The sequence below is a fragment of the Astatotilapia calliptera genome, chromosome 8 (assembly GCF_964374335.1).
Source record: "Astatotilapia calliptera chromosome 8, fAstCal68.1, whole genome shotgun sequence".
NCBI lineage: Eukaryota > Metazoa > Chordata > Actinopteri > Cichliformes > Cichlidae > Astatotilapia > Astatotilapia calliptera.
In genome coordinates this window covers 24,206,833-24,224,720 of record NC_137429.1, presented here as the reverse complement: position 1 = coordinate 24,224,720, position 17,888 = coordinate 24,206,833, and the positions used below count along the sequence as shown (strand labels likewise).

At 39.0% G+C, this 17,888-nt stretch overlaps 1 protein-coding gene across 3 annotated transcripts in view; it reads left to right on the top strand.

Moving 5' to 3' along the window:
* rab26 (RAB26, member RAS oncogene family) overlaps positions 1-11,687 on the top strand; it is a 108,916-nt gene extending 97,229 nt beyond the window's left edge. The window contains exons 6-10 of one of the 3 annotated variants that reach the window (XR_013911033.1): positions 1,510-1,575; positions 3,538-3,594; positions 4,290-4,366; positions 6,510-6,683; positions 8,240-11,687. Coding sequence is in view for 2 of the 3 variants with exons in the window: in XM_026177314.2 (XP_026033099.1) it covers positions 1,510-1,575; positions 3,538-3,594; positions 4,290-4,366; positions 8,240-8,342 (303 nt within the window). In the remaining variant the exon portion in view is untranslated. The remainder of the gene's footprint in view (positions 1-1,509; positions 1,576-3,537; positions 3,595-4,289; positions 4,367-6,509; positions 6,684-8,239) is intronic. The other 2 variants (XM_080305621.1, XM_026177314.2) reach the window with 2 other exon arrangements.
* The last annotated feature ends 6,201 nt before the right edge of the window (positions 11,688-17,888 follow it).

Here is a 17,888-nt window from a genome sequence, read left to right as displayed (position 1 = left end):
GCATTTTAAAGGGGGAAATGGGAAGGTTCAAATCTTAAATAGACCAACAAATAGGGAGAGTGTTTGCTATATGGTGTGAGGCTCACTGCCATCAGATTGCTGTCATAAATCATGGACAGAAGATATTCCAACAAGGAAATATCATTATCATTATAAAAATTCAACAAGTGCACCTTGAAAGATAAGGGACAGCAGACGTATGGGAGAAGAGTGGAACTCTTTCCGAATTTGTCAGTATTTAAAATGAAAATTAAAGTGTACATTTTAACAAAATTGCAGTATTTGTACTGAACAAATGGCCAGTTCATGCACATTATAATAGACACATCACATCTTTGATATATGAGAGACACCGAATGCCATAGCCACCTATCAAATTAGTTACATTTGATAATGGTGTGAACTAACTTGTAGGTGTCACAACATACACAGCATATCTATGAGGTTGCAGTGATTGCTTTAAAAAGGATGTGCACCAGGAGTTATATATTCATAACACCTGTCCACTGAAGCGCACATCAGTTTCACATAAAGGCCCAGTGGTTGTCCAGTGTACTGGATAATCATTACAATGTACTGTTACTGTCAGTATTTCCAATTATATCGGACAGGATTTGTAGCCAGAGGCAAGCATCAGAGGCGATCTAGTTTGGTGGTCTCGAACAAAGTCTCTGCTTTTTAAGAATAATGTGGTCTTATTGTCTTTCTTGAAGTGGCTGGCTGAGAATTGGCTCCTCCTAGTCCTAGATTGTGGTTCTCAGTCAGAAAAGGTTTGCCCGTTCCTGGTTGAGGATAAACTGCTACTTCAAGCTGTTTATCTGTGTGGTCACAAGTCATGTGAAACAAGGATGTGTTAGATTATGTCTCTCGGCTGGTTTGGGAATGCCTTGATACGCTCAGCTTACTGAAATTTAAAGTTCTTCTCCTTGGTGGCTCACAATAAAGAAGGATTTGCCTATACTAATCACATCTCTCTCTGTCTTCTAGCTGCAGTCATCTTATTTCAGTCAGTTCTACTTGCTCACTTACATTTTCCATTTGCACAAAAAACCTGAAATAATGTGGGATAGAAACATGCTTTTTCTTTGGTATACAAATGGCAACAGTTAAGTATGTAGGAAGATGTAGGAAATTAGACGCTAGTGTGCAGGAGTGAGAAACATTAAGGGCTTTTTAACCAAGCCAGCAAAAAGGGAAGTGACCACTGACCTGTAATTGGAAGGAGATGGATGGATAGACATAAAAGAAAAGAGAAAAGGGGCAAAGAGGGGACGATCTGGAGGAGGGAAAAGGGGAGAACAAGATGAAGTAAGAGCAGCAACCAACAAATTAATCTTTTCTTTCCCTTTTTCTCCTTCTCAGTGGATTCATTCGTCTCCTTTGTCAGTAGTCTTTATCTCCTATCCCACCCCTCGATCAGTCCTATCTCCTCTGAATGACCCGTTTTTCCTGCTCATCCTCTCCTGTTCTGAATTTCTTCACCACTCTTTGCTCTATTTCCATCTCCAGGCATGGCTGACAGAGATTCATGAATACGCCCAGCAGGATGTGGTCGTCATGCTGCTGGGCAACAAGGTGAGACCTTGTTGCCAACACTGGGAGATAGATGGACAGATGGACTCATAGAGGGTGGGAAGAAGGGATCACAGGCGGTATAGTAGGGCCTTGAGCCAGAGTGTAATGGATATGCACAAAAGCAGGGGAAATTTTTTTTTTATAGAAATGATTTTCCAATGTCAAAAAGTTTTCAGTAGTTACATCATTATATCAGAACAAAGCAAAACAATGCACATTATTAAAGCTTAACTAATCAATAGTTCACATTAATATTAGCAACTAATCAAGTCGCTTTGAGCGTGACATTAAGTGGTTGCTCATATTGATGAATGGAAAGGTTTACAGCTTTAATGAGCTTTTTAGCATTGTTTGATTTTAGCCTTCAAATTTATGGTTTTATGGAGCTGCTGTACACAGTGGAACACTTAACAACTAGCAAAGCTAGACATTTAACATAACCAGCCAGACAAATGTTTTGCTCAGGAGTTAGTGGCAACAGTGGAAGCTTCAAGAAGAGTTAGTTAATATATTCATATTCTTTCTTCTGCAGTCACACAAGAGAAAACAGTAGTTGCATCCTGTAACATGACCAAAATAATTCTAACTACGTGCAGTTAACTTGTGACCTCACTGGTTTGAAATGGTTGCTCTGAAGAAACAATGCACAATCTGTTGCAGGCTTCAAACTGACTTTGGTGTGTCAAAGCAGCAATAAAATGGCAATAGGATGGAGTCAGTCTGCAATAAGTTTATCATTGAATGGGGTCATGTTGGCAGTTACCCTCAATCTGTTTAAACCATTAACTTTGATAAACTGACAAGAATTGCAAATCTCTTACCAACTAAATGCACAAAAAATCCCATTAAACAGAAATTCACATTAACTACTTACATTTAGAGTCTAGACAGAACCTCATAGATTTAAAACAAGAATTCATAAATTCTTCCACAAATAGTAATGTAGTTGCTGCAGGGTAGCAATTTAACTGCAATATGCGCACAGCAACCTTGCGATTATAAAGTGATATAACCAGAACACAACCTGTTTAATCAACCTTATTGCAAAGACATGCATTACAGATGGGTTGTGCTTATCAGCGCAGACTGACTCAGATTGCAACGTATAAATGATATGGCAGTTATTTGCAAACCTTGGCTAATCTGTTTTAGAGGGATTTCAGTCAATCTGAGTTAGACAGGTTGCCTCCCACTCCTGCCTCGTATTTAAAAGTGATCACTCTGAGGTTGATGGTTGCATCATCAACATCTGGGCAACCAGTTATTAGCTGCAAGGACTTGCAGTGAGCCTCCAAAAGCAAAAACACCCAAACAACTACCAATTTTTTGCTAAATTGCAAGCTTATTGTCCTGTTTTTACTGTAGCGTGACTAAGGCTTACATTAGTCACAATCCTAAATTAATGCCAAGTATCTTTTTCTGTTCAGTATCTAATTGCTCAGTAACATACTTGCTGTAGACTTAGTTTTTAGACTGTAAATTCCACTTTTATCAGCTGTATTTACAGTAATAGCATTTTCTGTAAACCCTAGAATAATTAAGCTAGCAGAAAGCTAGCTACTAGCCAATACTGAAAGTCGAATATTATATATTAAATAGCCATGAAGTTGCTAAAAAATAAAAGAATATAATGTAAATAGAAGCTTTATGTTCAAAGACGTGTATTCACACAAATAATAAACCTAATTTTTCTTCCAGTTAGGTCATTGTGTTCTCATACCGACTTGCTAATATGGTAACTAGATTAGCAGAGCTAATGAAATAGCAACAGTCCTAAAAAAATTGTGCTTGTTATAGAGTTGCTAGCTCAAGCATCTAAAACGAGGAGGGTCACAGTCTCTTTATTTTTTTATGCTTATTAAAAAACATATTTTGTCATTAGGACCAACTACACTAAAGACACTGTGAGAAGAATATAAGTGATTGTTTCTGATTCTGTGCTGTCTGTCCCATATGTTCTAGGCTGACGTGACACATGACAGGGTGGTGAAGCGAGAAGAGGGGGAGAAACTGGCAAAGGTGAGCTTTCTATAACACAAACTTGTGCCTATACACATAGCACACATAACGTTTGACACATGTAACAAGAATAAAAAATACTTACTATACTTAATCCGCTCATGCAGCAAAGTTGACCCTGAAATTCTCTCCCCCTCCTTATGTATTCATACAGGCACATAATGTTGTTATTGTTTGGAATAAATGACGGGGGATTGCTAACATAATTTTCCAGGCCGTTTCGCTCAGATAAGCTCTGAGAGGCATGTTAGAGAAGGCTAAATATGAAGTGGTATGGAGTAGTGTGGCAGACGCACAGCAGCTGTCAAGGTAACAAACTCAGCAGGAATATTGAGATATTCACACGTACACGGAATGAGATTGCTTCACCTGGGAGCATCTCTCATCGACCACATTCTGCGTTCTCGCTCTTTTTCCAAATTACAACAAAATGACAAGAAAATTAGTTTTGAAAGCCAGGAACCTCAGTAGCCATCACAAGTATTTTTGAAATATTAGTATTGATCATCAACCCTCTCATCCCTCCCCAGGTGTCATAAACCCCTCGGCACGAATATACTTCCAATCTTAAATTAATCATAAGTCTAATTTTTCTGCAATTTAGGTCGTTATGTCCTCACAGTAAAAGACAGACAAGTGGCATGGCCACACACACACACACACACACACCTGAAAAGATATTTTTCTGTATGCAGGAATTTGGAGTGCCGTTTATGGAGACAAGTGCAAAATCTGGACTGAATGTCGAGCTGGCGTTCACTGCTGTGGCCAGGTGAGTCTCAGCACAACAGCACAAATATTAGACCCCAGAGGGAGATTAGATGTGATCATAAAGCAAGCATATGCAACTTAAGGAGTAACGTTTGCTCATTTGACTACACTAAGTGGTTTTCCATTATAAGTTTTACCCAAATTTTGGCTGATTTAGAAAGCATTTGCTGTGTAACTGATGTTACTGAGTTTGACTTTTTCCAGACTGCTCTTAATAGCACCAAGTTTAGCTCCAATTCTACCCAAAGCACTTAGACCTTTTAGACCCAGGATTTTTTTAATGCAAGCGAGTAAGGCCTTTTGTTGTATCACTTCCCACCTGATTCTAAAGATGGACAAAAATGATTTATTTATGAAAAGGAGACACCTTTTTAACATCACATGTCAGTGTTTGACCATACAAGAAAATACTACAGTCTGCCAAGTGCCATTTATTCTTAAAAGCAAACAGCTTTTTCATGTAAAGAAAGGAACAGGATTTAAGTCATACGTTAGAAATTGGGCAATTGAGACTATGGTTGAAAAGACGTGAGCAGTATCAGCAAAATTGATTCAAAATTTTATTTGCATTTATTGAAATACTAAACGTAAAGTAAATGCAATACAAGCTACTGCTAAGATTGATCACAGTATAACTAAATTGGTAAAACGACTGAAATAAAAGGGCACTCCTTCTACTCTTATTGAGCAATCATGATCAGTTTTTCAAACTGACTGATTGAAATTAAACACGATCATGTTTTTTGGCCAATCAGATACAGTGTTACAGTCTTTAGTGTTAAAGGCCGTCCCTACAAATTAGGGTAAGATAAATTTGCACCTGTAAAGTATCAAAATGAATTGCTTAAAGTTGGATCGTGGGACTAGTTAGCTAACTAATTTATGATTAGCAGCTGTAATTCAGAGGTTTCCAAATTACAGGTCAGCATAATCTATCGTCATCCCCAGAGTGTAAGCACATATACTGTCCCTGGGGTGGCTGTAGCTCAGGAGGTAGAGCAGGTCATCTACTGGTCAGAAGGTTAGTGGTTGGAGTAGAAAAGTGCTATATAAGAATCAGTCCATTTAACAATCCACAGGGCTTTACTTGATCAGTATTTTGTTGGGTTCCAGCTTTGAAGTCATCAAGTCCGAGGAATTCTCTGTACAAACCTGAGACAGGATTGCATCGAGGCGTCGATTTTGGGAATGGTATCAAAACATTTCTGCAACGCTAAAGGTCCCAATGAGCACAATGGCCTCTATTTTTCGTAAATGGAAGAAGTTTGGAAGTTTCATATAGGGCATTAATGTTAGAAAATATGGAACAAGTGAAACGCTGTTGTTACAGCCTGGCTCCAAATCTGCAACGTAAATATGGAGACTAACACATTTTACAAAGATTAGGTTTTATTTTAAATTATATAATATGTTAGCTAACATAGTTGGTTCCACTTAGACAAAGACTGGTGCGCCTCCTCAAAAGCCTGCAAACAGCTGAACGCTCTTGCACTGCCACTGCAAAGAGAATAGGGATGCAGAGGGTGTAAGGCTGATAATGCTTTCTGGATGCACTGCATCCCAAAAAGAACGCAGTTCTTAAGTTAAAGGGGGGTCCAGCCCAGTAGTAGGATGATGTAACTAATGAAACAGGCAGGGAATGTATGGTGAGTGAATTTGTATAATTAGTACTATTTGGGATAATATCAATGGAAGATTCAAAAAGAATTGCTGTCATGCAGTGTACATCTGGACAGATGTATCCACGAGAAGCACTGCCGGACAAATGTTGCTCATTTGTTTTATGAACACATTTTCATGCTATATTTGGAACTAGAAAGCTAAAAAAAGAAATATCTAAGATAAAGCGTTTAGACACAGATACAAATGACATATTCATCTATAAGATCAGATATAACATGAGTGTCTTTTCTCTTAACATGAACTTTAATAGAAATAAAAACGTTGGCAATAGTATTTTGATTGTGTTTCTGACAAATGTGTGGTGTCGGACAGTGTGTGGGAGCTGTTTCACACTTATAGTCTTGTTATGGTAACAGACTGGCAGAGAGGGCTGATGCCAAGAATAGAGTAGCACAGTCTGGCACACAATCACACTGCAAACAGAATATGAAATTAAATATTTTCTCGTTGTTGTCTTCCAGCTCATGTGAACACCTTCTCGGTTTTTTCATCCCTCTGCTTCTCTCGTCTCTCTCCGAACCCCTCCGTCATCGCTGACTCACCTCATCTCTCATCTCTGCCCTATGTTTTTATTTGTTCCACTCCAGTGAGCCTTTACTTGCACAAAACACAAATTCAAAAGGCAATGAAACCAGGTAACCAAACAGTACATGTTTGGCATTGAGACAGAGTGCAGGAGTGACATCGACAAATGACCCACTGACAGAAGTGATCTATAGGTTTTCATATAACATTTTTTGTTTTTGTTATTTATGGCAAAGGCTCCTTCAGCTCTTTTTATTAGTATTACCTAGAGGGGCTCCTCAAGTCACTAATCTGATCTATATTTTTTTGTTGGTTTTGTTTCTTTGGAAAGTCAAAAAACGGTAGAGAAATGACACTTGGTGGTCATCTGTAATTCAGTGTTTACGGCATGGCATTTAATAAGAAAACAGTTGTATTTATATAGGGTCAAATCACAATAACAGTTGCCTCAGGGAGCTGGACTGCTAATCTGGGCATTTCCCAGTGGGTCAATGTGCTTGTAGGTCGATGGGTCAATATAATTCTTATTTTATGCTTTGCCGATTATACAGGCCCGCTTGAAGTGCCGCTGCGCACTGGGCCTACCCGCACAGACAGCAGCCCATTGGTTCATGTTTTTTTACTGGCGCTGGATTGTCCAATCAAAACTTTTAATGCAATTTGCCTCACTTAACTATGGAAGCCCGTTTCCGCCACACAAAAAAAGTATCCCTAACTCGAAATTTCGACTTATTAACTCAAAATTTTGAGAAAAGTAACTCGAATTTTGAGTTAGCTCTGCCAATCAGTCATCTACATGAATGATGTCACTTCCTTGTTACCCAGAAACTGGAGCCCTCAGCTACAAATGCTACAGCTAAGCTACCAGTATTACAGCCAGTCATGAATGCACAAATGTTCAGCGTGGCTTCACAAATGATGAAATCCCTGTGTTATTAGCTGAATCACATGGCGTTACTATCAGCAAACGTACTCTCGAAAGCCCCAATTTGTTGCGATCCGGTTTTGAGTGTCCATTCCTCTGCGCCGTATCCTTCTGGGTAACAAGAAAATGACATCATTCACATAGATTACTGATTGGCAGAGCTAACTCAAAATTTCGACTTATTAACTCGAAATTTCGAGTTATGGATACTTTATTTTGTGTGTGTGGCAGAAACTCTGCACCTTGTGGAGCAGAGCTTAGTGAGGAAGAAGTGGTTGATAAAGATGGACAAATAAAAGTGAAATGATGGAGCTGAAAAGCTGAGAGAGAATAGCAAAGAAACTAGAAATAGATGCAGCCTAATGTCTTCAAATTAACCAGCACAGCCAACAGTAGTACCAGCAACAACTACTAACAAGCCCTTGCAATCACAGGAGGCTCCTGTTGCTAGAACTAGTCGTGAAGAGGTTCACCAGATATTTTTTCTGGATGAGGTGTTGTTGGCCAGATACTTGAACAGAGTGAAACCACCTCTGTGTAATCCCTAAAACATGAGTGCAGTGCTCCAAAGCAGGAACATGGGCTCTGTGGGAGTCAGGGTAGAGCATTATTCAGGGGTGAAGAAGAAAAGAAAAGAGAACAAAATGAATTTATATATATATGAAAATTAGGTTTACTGCACTTTAACCACTTTCAGTGCCTGTTTAGTTCTATATGAGTCTTTATGTCTCTCTGTGTCAGGGAACTGAAGCACAGGACCATGAAGGAACCCGATGAGCCAAAGTTTCAGCTGCAGGAGTACGTCGACAAAGAAATGAGGACCGCTGGCTGCTGCCGCTCATAGACCACATCCTACTTGTGTGTGTGTGTGTGTGTGTGTGTGTGTGTATTTGTGCAAGAGAGAGAGAAAGACAGCAGGTGCACTCTCTTACACTATGTAATAAGTCTGAGTTGGTGTACCTGGAAATGGCCTGAAATTCTCAATGTTTATATTTCTCTGCGGCCAATACGCTCTCTCTCCCGACCCACCTTCCCTCTGCGACTGTGAATGTAATATAATTCCTGTCTCCAAGCTTGCACATACACATGCATGTCTGCGCGCAGACGCTATGTTTGTAATCCCGTTTAATCCATTCTGTGCCAGTTTCCATGAGTGATGTAAATATTTTAAATGTAATTTTAATTTTGTGCTCTGGAAGCTTTGTTGTTTATAGATGCCTGTCTTATTAAAAGAAACTCTACAGACGTAACAAGGCTGAATATTACATCAGTCTGACTAGAATAACAGAAACCAATTTGTACAAACCACCATTGCACATAATGTAAGCTGTCATTCTGCACTACAGTACATGCTGTTTATGTACAGGATACCATATAATAATGGTTTTAATAACACTGATGTGTCTGTGACCCATTCGAGCTAGCGACCTTTTGTACACAATTTAAGTTTGATGTTAGAACTGTGTGATATATTTCTAACATGAATAAATCTCCAGCAGTGATCAATGTATACAACAACACAATCAGCAAAGGACAGCAGACCTACAATGGGAAATATATCTTCCTGAGAAATGATGGAGTTGTTCCAGAAAAATCATTTTCTAGATGTTGCTCTGTTTTCAGGAAATTAAAGAAAAGGACAAATGCTTTTTGCAACAAAAAACAACTGCATTTGTGTGAAGTCTGCTGTTAACCTGCATAGCAAAAAGAAAACATTACAAAAACAGTTGAATATTGGGTGTGAAAAGCGTATTTGCCATCGCATATTTCTTCCCCAAACCTTGAACGGGACCTTACACATATAGTTTTGTGCAAAAGCCTTGATGCACCACTCAATTCTTTACATTTTGTTAGGAAAATGTGAAACAGCTGCAGTGATTTATTGAAATGTGTGCAAAGATACATGGAAATATCAACACATAAGGCAAAAACAGTTTTTGAAATTCCCAGCAGCATATTTGATATGACTCTCTTTCTTGTAATTTCTTTAAATAATCTTCTCTAATAGTTCTTCAGGTTTTTTTTGAAGGACAAATGTTGGCTGCCTTTTGTTCCCACATTGATGATCCCATATTGCTTCAGTCATGTTGAGATCCGGGATCTAGGGAGGCCTGTCCATGACTGATAGCATTCAACTGTGTGTTGTTCTGTCCCAGTATGCCTTTACTGCTCAAAAACGAAGCTGTTGCCAATCAGACACTTTCCAGATGAAGTAGTACATGATTGTGGTCCTTTTCTTTATTCTTAACTCATAATTCCACCAGTTTTAACAAGGACAGCATCAAGCAATGCAATTGTACCTCTATCCTGACCTCCATTAAGTATTGATAATGAAGTTTCAATTTTGGATTATGTCTCCTTAAAACCTATTGCCAGTCCTTTAAATCGACTTCTTTACAGCCACCCTGTTTCTACTAGTGAGTGTAAGTAAGTGCCTGAAGATACAATTTAAAATGAGTTATTTGCTAAGCAATGTCTGTTATGTGTAGACAAAACACTAATTGATCCCTTGAGTTTTGGTGCCTTTTTGTTTCTTTATCTCTGATTCATAGGTCAGTGTTGGGTGGCTTAACAAACCAAAAAACAGAATTTGTCAGAAAATTGCCAATTACAAGGATGGGACTGAAAATGAGTGAACAAGCAGCCAATGTCCAGAAAAAAATTGGAAATACATTTTGAAACCCGGTTGCTCAAGAACACTTAAAGACGTGGAAACAAAATATAAAGAAATGAGGAGTGTTTTGTAAAGCTACTGTAAGAACATCTATGAATTAAAATGTAGAGATCTGGAATTGGTCCCGTGTAACTCAGACTCCTCTCATGGAGTTTTATGTATCTTTGTATCATATGTCCAGGTCTTCATCAAGCAAAGGAAATGATCACAGCGATTGACCCAACTTAAAAACAATATATAGATTTTGATGTTTCATTCTATTTATTTATGAAAAACTTAATGTGTGGTTGAGAGTTTTAAACAGAGATTTTCTTTAGTGAGCCTTTCTGATTAGAAGATACATATCGCTGTTGAGAGAAAAGGTTTTCATTGCGCATATTTTTTTCCACAAAAACACAACATCATGGGGCCAGATATATAAAACTGAATACTCATGACTAAAGCTGTTTGTATGCACAAAGGAAGGTTAGGGAAAATGTGCGCATTCTTTTTTTTTGTCAAATATATAAAACTGTGTTGTTGTTTTTCTTTCTCTTTTTTTGGTTTATTAAAGCTCAATTTTTGCCATTCCTATTCTTACCAATTAGTGGAAGTACACACTGCCTTGTTATGGTATCATTACAACATGAGCAAACAAGAACCACAGCTTCACTCAGTATATAACCGGGAAGGTTATTGGAGAGCGGGAGAAAGGGAAATGTGTAATTGTTGATCTCAGGTTCATGATCAGGAGAAAAACTAGTAAGGAAAGAAGCAGTGGAGGCTACTAACTATATAAATTCAAAGAAAAACACCATGGCAGAAATGCTGTACTACAAGGGCATCAGTTCTTGCAAGAAAAACACATTTATATGCAGAGCCACATCTTTTTATAGCTCCGACAATTACCATAAGTAATAAAAAAAGGCTTGGTAAAATTTAGTGCACATCAAATTATTGTCACTGAAGTCTATGAGTAGCGAACTGTTGTGTTATGTGTTAAGTTTCCCTGACCTTTTCCCCACACTATCACGTGGGGCTCCGCTCTAATACAAACCATACCACTTTATGTGTGGCGAAAACCGTGTGCGTGTTTTTTAATGCACACATTCTGTTTATACATCCAGCCCCTGGTTTCATTTTACCACACTGCGCAAAATTTTCAAAGCAAAATGAACTTACAGCAGAGTCGTATAATCTAGAACAGTGAACCACAGGGGAGCGTTTAAATCTTCGAGGACAGCTTGCTTACGTTTTTTTTCTATTTTCTCTGCAGTTATTGGTAGAAAGCCATTATTTTTCCAGGTGTTTTATCAAAGATGGTTTCATACAGATTTCTGCCAACGTTGTAAACTCTATCAACTAGTACTATAAAGCATAAGTAAGGATTTTACAGTGAAGTACACATTTTTAGAATGAATCAGTTCTCATAAATTTATTGTTAACTTGTAATCTGTATACTGTATCTTAACTGAGGTTATTTGTATTGTATCGATCTTTTGTGTTGACTAATAAAGAATCTATCATAAAAATGAATGCATTTTTGTGGATCTTTAGCTCCATCATCTGGTACTAACCTGTGATTACATTTGCTGTAACCAACTCTTTTTACCTACACCAAGGAGGTTGTGTTTTTGGTAGCATTTTGTGTATTTGTGCGGGTTTTGTTTTGAATTAATTCTGGTAAAACGTTGTAGGGGTGTAGTGAGGGTGTTAACCATCCATTAAAAATTGGCTTACATCCACCAAAGTCTTTAAGGTAAACTTATTGATTTATTGGTGAAAAAAAAAATGACAAAAAATAAGGATTACAGTTTACATCCAAATATCATGTCATATTTGACCTCTGACCTCACTGTTACATTTCCCATCTCATAATTTGCCTGCAAATTTTTCAGGCTAGAATGAAGGTCAGTGAAGGTCCTCATTTAAAGAGTTATCTTTTTTATATTGAGGTTACACAACAGAAGTGATTAAATATTTCACAAACAAGGTTGTGAATACATTTAAGGTAGGGGTGTCCAACTCCAGGCAGGGCTGGACTGGCCATCGGGCATTTGCTCGCTGGGTCGCTCGTGATTTTTTGTTTTTATGGGCCGATGGGGTTTTATTTCTTTTCTTTTTTTAACGGTATAAATGAATGGTGGTGGATTGGCCAGTTGGTCATGAGCAACTCTGGGCTGGACCAATTACAGCCGAGGTCGAACTTTAAAGTTGAGATGAAAACGCGATTTGTCCTGTTCCTCTTCAGCTAGAAAGTTGCTAGTTCAATCATGAAATTGATCAATGATCAGCTGATCGGCTTTTCTCTCTGCACCAGAAAGAGGAAACCAGCGGATGTCGCACTAAACAACAGCAGCACGTTTAAGCTTGATCAGCTGTTGTTAGAATGTATTTAATATGAATTTCTAGTATCAGCTGATGTTTGCTGGAGCCACAGCTGTAAAGCTGCTGGTCATGATGTCGGTTTGGATATGTGGTGAGAGGGAAACATGAAGATGAAACCAGGAGATGTCCTTACTGGATCATCAGAGCTGAACAGGTGATGGAGAAACAGGTTTACCTTTGAGGTGACATGAATGAGTTGAAGGGAAGTTATGAACTGTTTCTGAGAGACAAATAACACCAGGATCCTTTTCTAAGCAGCTGACAGCTGGTAACTGTGCAGCAAAGTCTAGCAAAGTTTTGTCAGGGGGCCAGGTAGGGCATTAGCAGGGAAAGGGGGCACAAAGACATACTTTTCTTTCTTATTCTTATTTAAAATGTTTCGCTTTTAACAAATAATTATCTGAATCCGACAACCAAAGTTTTTATCTGATGTAAAATGTATAGAAATCCATTACTGTATTCAGTAAATATTAAGTCTAGTGTAACTTATATTATTCTTTCCTTTGGGAAGGTACCATCTGTGCAGTCTGCAATTCTGTTAAATAAAGATGTTGAATCTATTTAATTACTGTAATCACTACGGCTGAGACAATAATTCAACGATGAATTACTCATTCCTTAAGTACCCTGACTGATGACACTAAATGATCCGCAGGTGTGCCATGCCCACCTATTCCAAGAAATGAAAGAAAACGGGAAAACAGAGCCCCAGCAATCCCGACAAAGCAGCGGTAGAAACTTTGGCAAATGATACCAACATTTTTAAGTTATTTTCGCGATAGTGAGATTTAAATGTTCATGTACGTTCATGTTCATTTCGCTTAAAGTAAGCAAGTAAGCACAGTCCCATTCTTTTTTAGATTAGCTTTTTTAGAATTCACACAGTTGAATATTAAATGTGGTGCAAAGGTCAACTAGAACAGCGGTCCCCAGCCTTTTTTGCACAACGGACCGGTTTATGTCCAACAATATTTGCAAGGCCTTTAAGGTCCATAACACAGGGGAAAAGACCCAGGGAAACCGAGTTGTCGATAAAAACAATTAAAAAATAAGGCTAAAAGAAGCCTTACTTTTTAAACCATAAATTTCCTGTTTTACTTTGAAGGTCCGTGTCTCAGGTCAGTGTGTTCTGTTTTGCTTCCTCTCTGCCTCGTCGTGTTTGATTAGTGTCAGCCATTTCCTCGCGTGTGTATTTATATGGTGTGCTTCCCTTAGGTAGTCTGCATTACTTTGGCATTTCTCCATGTGTCATTCATACTTGCCAACCTTGAGACCTCAGAATTAGGGAGTCAAAGGGGCTGTTGGGGGGGAGTGGTATACATATATATATATATATATATATATATATATATATATATATATATATATATATATATATATACAAAAAAACTTGAATTTTACAATGTTTATTTATCAGATAAAATAAGTTAAATGTCACTGTTATTATTGGCTGGCCAGAAACAGTGGGGGTGTCCAAATTCAGAGGCTGCATCCACCGGCACAAACCGCTCTGTACATGAGTGAAGGCCTTCGCTGTCTAAGTGGGCTGGGTCCTCCGAAAGCTGGGTAGGCCGGAAGTGAGCGACTGTGAAATTGGACGGTCTAGCCTTCAGAATTACGTCACGAGCCCTCTCGGTGGAATGAAACTGCCGTCGGCTCCTTGCTATCTAAAATATAACCGGAAGCTGGTGTAAATTCTGGACCGTCTCACTCTTCTGTTTAATCAGTTTTCTGTTTGACGTTTTTTCAGCTGTGTGAAAACCCTGGAGGAACCCACCCGAGGGATTAATAAAGTTAAATTTAATCTAATCTAATAACTGTAATCTCAGCCAAACCGATTTACTCACGAACAAATAAAGCACTGAAAAAAGCCAAACACATGTTTAAGTTATCAAAGAAGTCACTTTGATAACTTAAACATGTGTTTGGCTTTATATATCATGTTTAACCTGAGTAGTGAAAGACCGCGGGGGCTTGAAAACGATGTCCTGGGAGTTTGCTGTTCTCGTCAGCTCAGCTTTTTGAAGTGTACACAGCTACATTCTCGCCTGAAAATATGTTAAAAGTTTATTTTGCGACCCAGAAAGTAATAAGTAATAAACCAAGTAGCTGCCGCCATAGTTGGAAACTGGAATTGGCTCGGTTGCGCTATGAATTCTGCGATATGGTTTTTCAGTTTTGTTGTCCCGGTGGAAAAGCGGGAAAAGTTTGGGAGAATGGTAGCTCCGGGAGATTTTCGGCAGGGGCACTAAAATTCGGGATTCAAAAAAATGACAGAAAATTTTGGAGGGTTGGCATGTATGGTGTCATTCCCTCTGTGTCACAGGTTTCCTAGTTACAGATTAGTTCTCCCATTTTAGGTTTTGTTTGTTCTTTTCTAGTTGTCCCCACTGTTTATTTGCAACTTCAAATAAAGACATCTACATCCATCTCTATTGTCTGCGTTTTGGGTCTACTGCTCTTTAATCTCCACACAATGACACCTGTGCCTTTAGGATTGCAAGTATCCAGGGTCAGGCAGCTCATTGCTGCTACATAGCCCTGGATGTTAGGACAGAGGGCTTTTACCAGGACTCCAGTCCTGATTGGCTCCATCAATGAGGTTCCCAGGGATCAGTTCCGCAGTGGGAAACCAAAAGCACGATGAGGAAAAGCAGGAGGATGAGGACCAGCTGAAAAAATCAAAAGTAAGAGAAAAGGGGACAGGGGAGATGAAGTACGTGACTTGATTAGAGAAGAGGGATTCGGAGGGAAATGGAGGAAAGAAGAGCAGAGGAAGCACGAGAGTGACTGGACAGGCTATTTGGCTGCATTTTATTTGCATTATTTTTTCCAACTACATAAACCAAAAAAATAAAGATTTTACGTAAGAAAGAACACCATTGAAGAAATCTGGATGAAAATATTATTTTATCTCCTTTCCAGTCTGGTTTTAGGATATTGCACAGTGCTGTAACTGCTTCCCTAAAAGTTCTCAATTACGTCTATGAAGCCCGGGACGCAAAGAACTGCTGTGCAGCTCTTGTTATTGACCTATCAAAAGCCTTTGGCACTGTTGACCATGGTATTTTATGTCAGAGATTCATGGAAATAGGCCTTTCAGACCAAGCAGTTGACTGGTTCTATAATTAACTTTCGGACTGTCAGCAGTGCATGCAGCTCAGTGGTCTCTCTTCCAGTTTTTTAAATCTCACTAATGGAGTGCCACAGGGTTCTGTCCTGGGGCCTACTTTATTTATGTCAATGGTGCGAGACAAAATCTTTTCTTTTTTTACTCAAAATTCTACAAACACCACCCCATAATGAAAATATAAAAAGGTTTTCTTGAAATTCTTGCAAATTGATGAAAAATAAAAAACAAAAATAGAACATTTGCCTAAGTATTTATACCCTTTGCTCAATACTTTCTTGGAAAACCTTTGGCAGCAAGTACAGTCAAGTCATTTTGAGTATAATTTTGAGTATAATGTCACAAGCTTAGCACACCCATTTTTCAGCAGTTTCTCCCATCTTCTTTGCAGAACCTCTTAAGCTATCAAACTGCCATCTCTTCAGTGATGTTCAGTCGGGTTTAAGTCTTAACCCTTGCCTACTGTCTGAATATTTTACAGGAAAGGGGGAAAAAAGGGAGACTTGGATCCATCATTACAAGATCACAAAAACCTCGGTTGATGGAGGCCACTGGGACCTTCAATGCTGCAGAAATTTTTCTGTACCCTTCTCCAGACCTGTGCCTCGAAACAATCCTGCTTTGGATGGCTACAGACATTTCCTTGATCTTCATGACTTGGGTTGTGCCAACTATGAGAGCTTGAGACCTGTATTTGTAAAGCGCTTCACTAGTCCCTAAGGACCCCAAAGCACTTTACACATCCAGTCATCCACCCATTCACACACACAAGCTATATTGTAGCCACAGCCACCCTGGGGCGCACTGACAGAGGCGAGGCTGCCGGACACTGGCGCCACCAGGCCCTCTGACCACCACCAGTAGGCAACGGGTGGAGTGTCTTGCCCAAGGACTCAACGACCGAGACTGTCGGAGCTGGGGCTCGAACCGCCAATCTTCCGATTACAAAGCCAACTTCCAACTCTTGAGCCATGTGTTGGCCTTTCCAAATCATATCCAATCAACTGAATTTACCACAGGTGGACTTCACCTTGTAGAAACATCTGACAGATGATCAATGAAAACAAGATGCACATGAGCTCAATTTGAGTGTAAGGGCAAAGGCTTTGAATACTTCTTTTTGTTTGAATAACTTTGTAGGAATGTCTGGCATGTATTTCAAGCTGTGAATACATAGCTTACCATATGTAGTTCCTCACCCAGTAAAGGGTTAAAGATGCCTTGCACTTCGTTCTGGTTAATCTCTGATGCTGCTGTCGACACTGATGATGGAGACAATATTAATATACATTGTGTTCTGTTTACTTTTGCCTAAATCAAGTGTTCTCTCCTGCTGTTACAGTGTCCTTAGTCGCAGGTGGAAAATAGGTTTCCATGCATACGTGATCGGCACTGTTTGGTCAGACAGGCTGTGACTCACACTCTGGCTAATAGTTATTCCAATTTCTTTAAAGCATCCAAGTCTGGAACACTATGACAAGGACACACAGAAATATTTTCCCCCCTTCGCTCTTCTTTACTAGATGCGGAGGTGCTTGAAGATGAGCCACTTGAAGCGTGTTGCCCTGACAATATGACCTAAAAAAGTTTTGCCTCATACTATGTCAAGTTGAAATGACCTTAACAAGATAATCTGACTGGCAGGCTTATCTCATAATCATAATAATGTGGTTATTATCTAAAATGGAACCTCTATTTAACAAAAGGATAAAACAGAACATCTACACATCTTGACACCCAACAACATGAACAAGTGTTCAATAATTACAAACTGATTACGTCTTGATGCATTCTCATAATTAAGATTAAGGAACTGACCTCCCAGCCCATTGTTCCTTCAGTGGGCTGGTTTCAGTCATTATGCAAACATACTGTTTATAAGATCGGGGAAACCTGCAGTCAGCTGAGACTGAAGAAGTCACTTGGATGAGTGACGAAACGTTTCTCCCACAAAACGCTACGTCCAGATGAACAGAATCAACTTTTGGATACAAACTGATTAGTTCACGTATACAACATTTCATGTAATAAACAAGTAGAACTCAAAGGACATTAGGAATTAAAGTGTTAAGGTGTTTTCTTGGTCAAAACCTTCAAAACTCTAAAAAAAAAAAAAAAAGGAAATATCTTTTAACAAGGTGGAGCACGTTGCAATGCATGTTTTGGTCAGCAGGGGTCGCACTTGTACCACAGATTTGCTCAGTAGACACAATCATCTT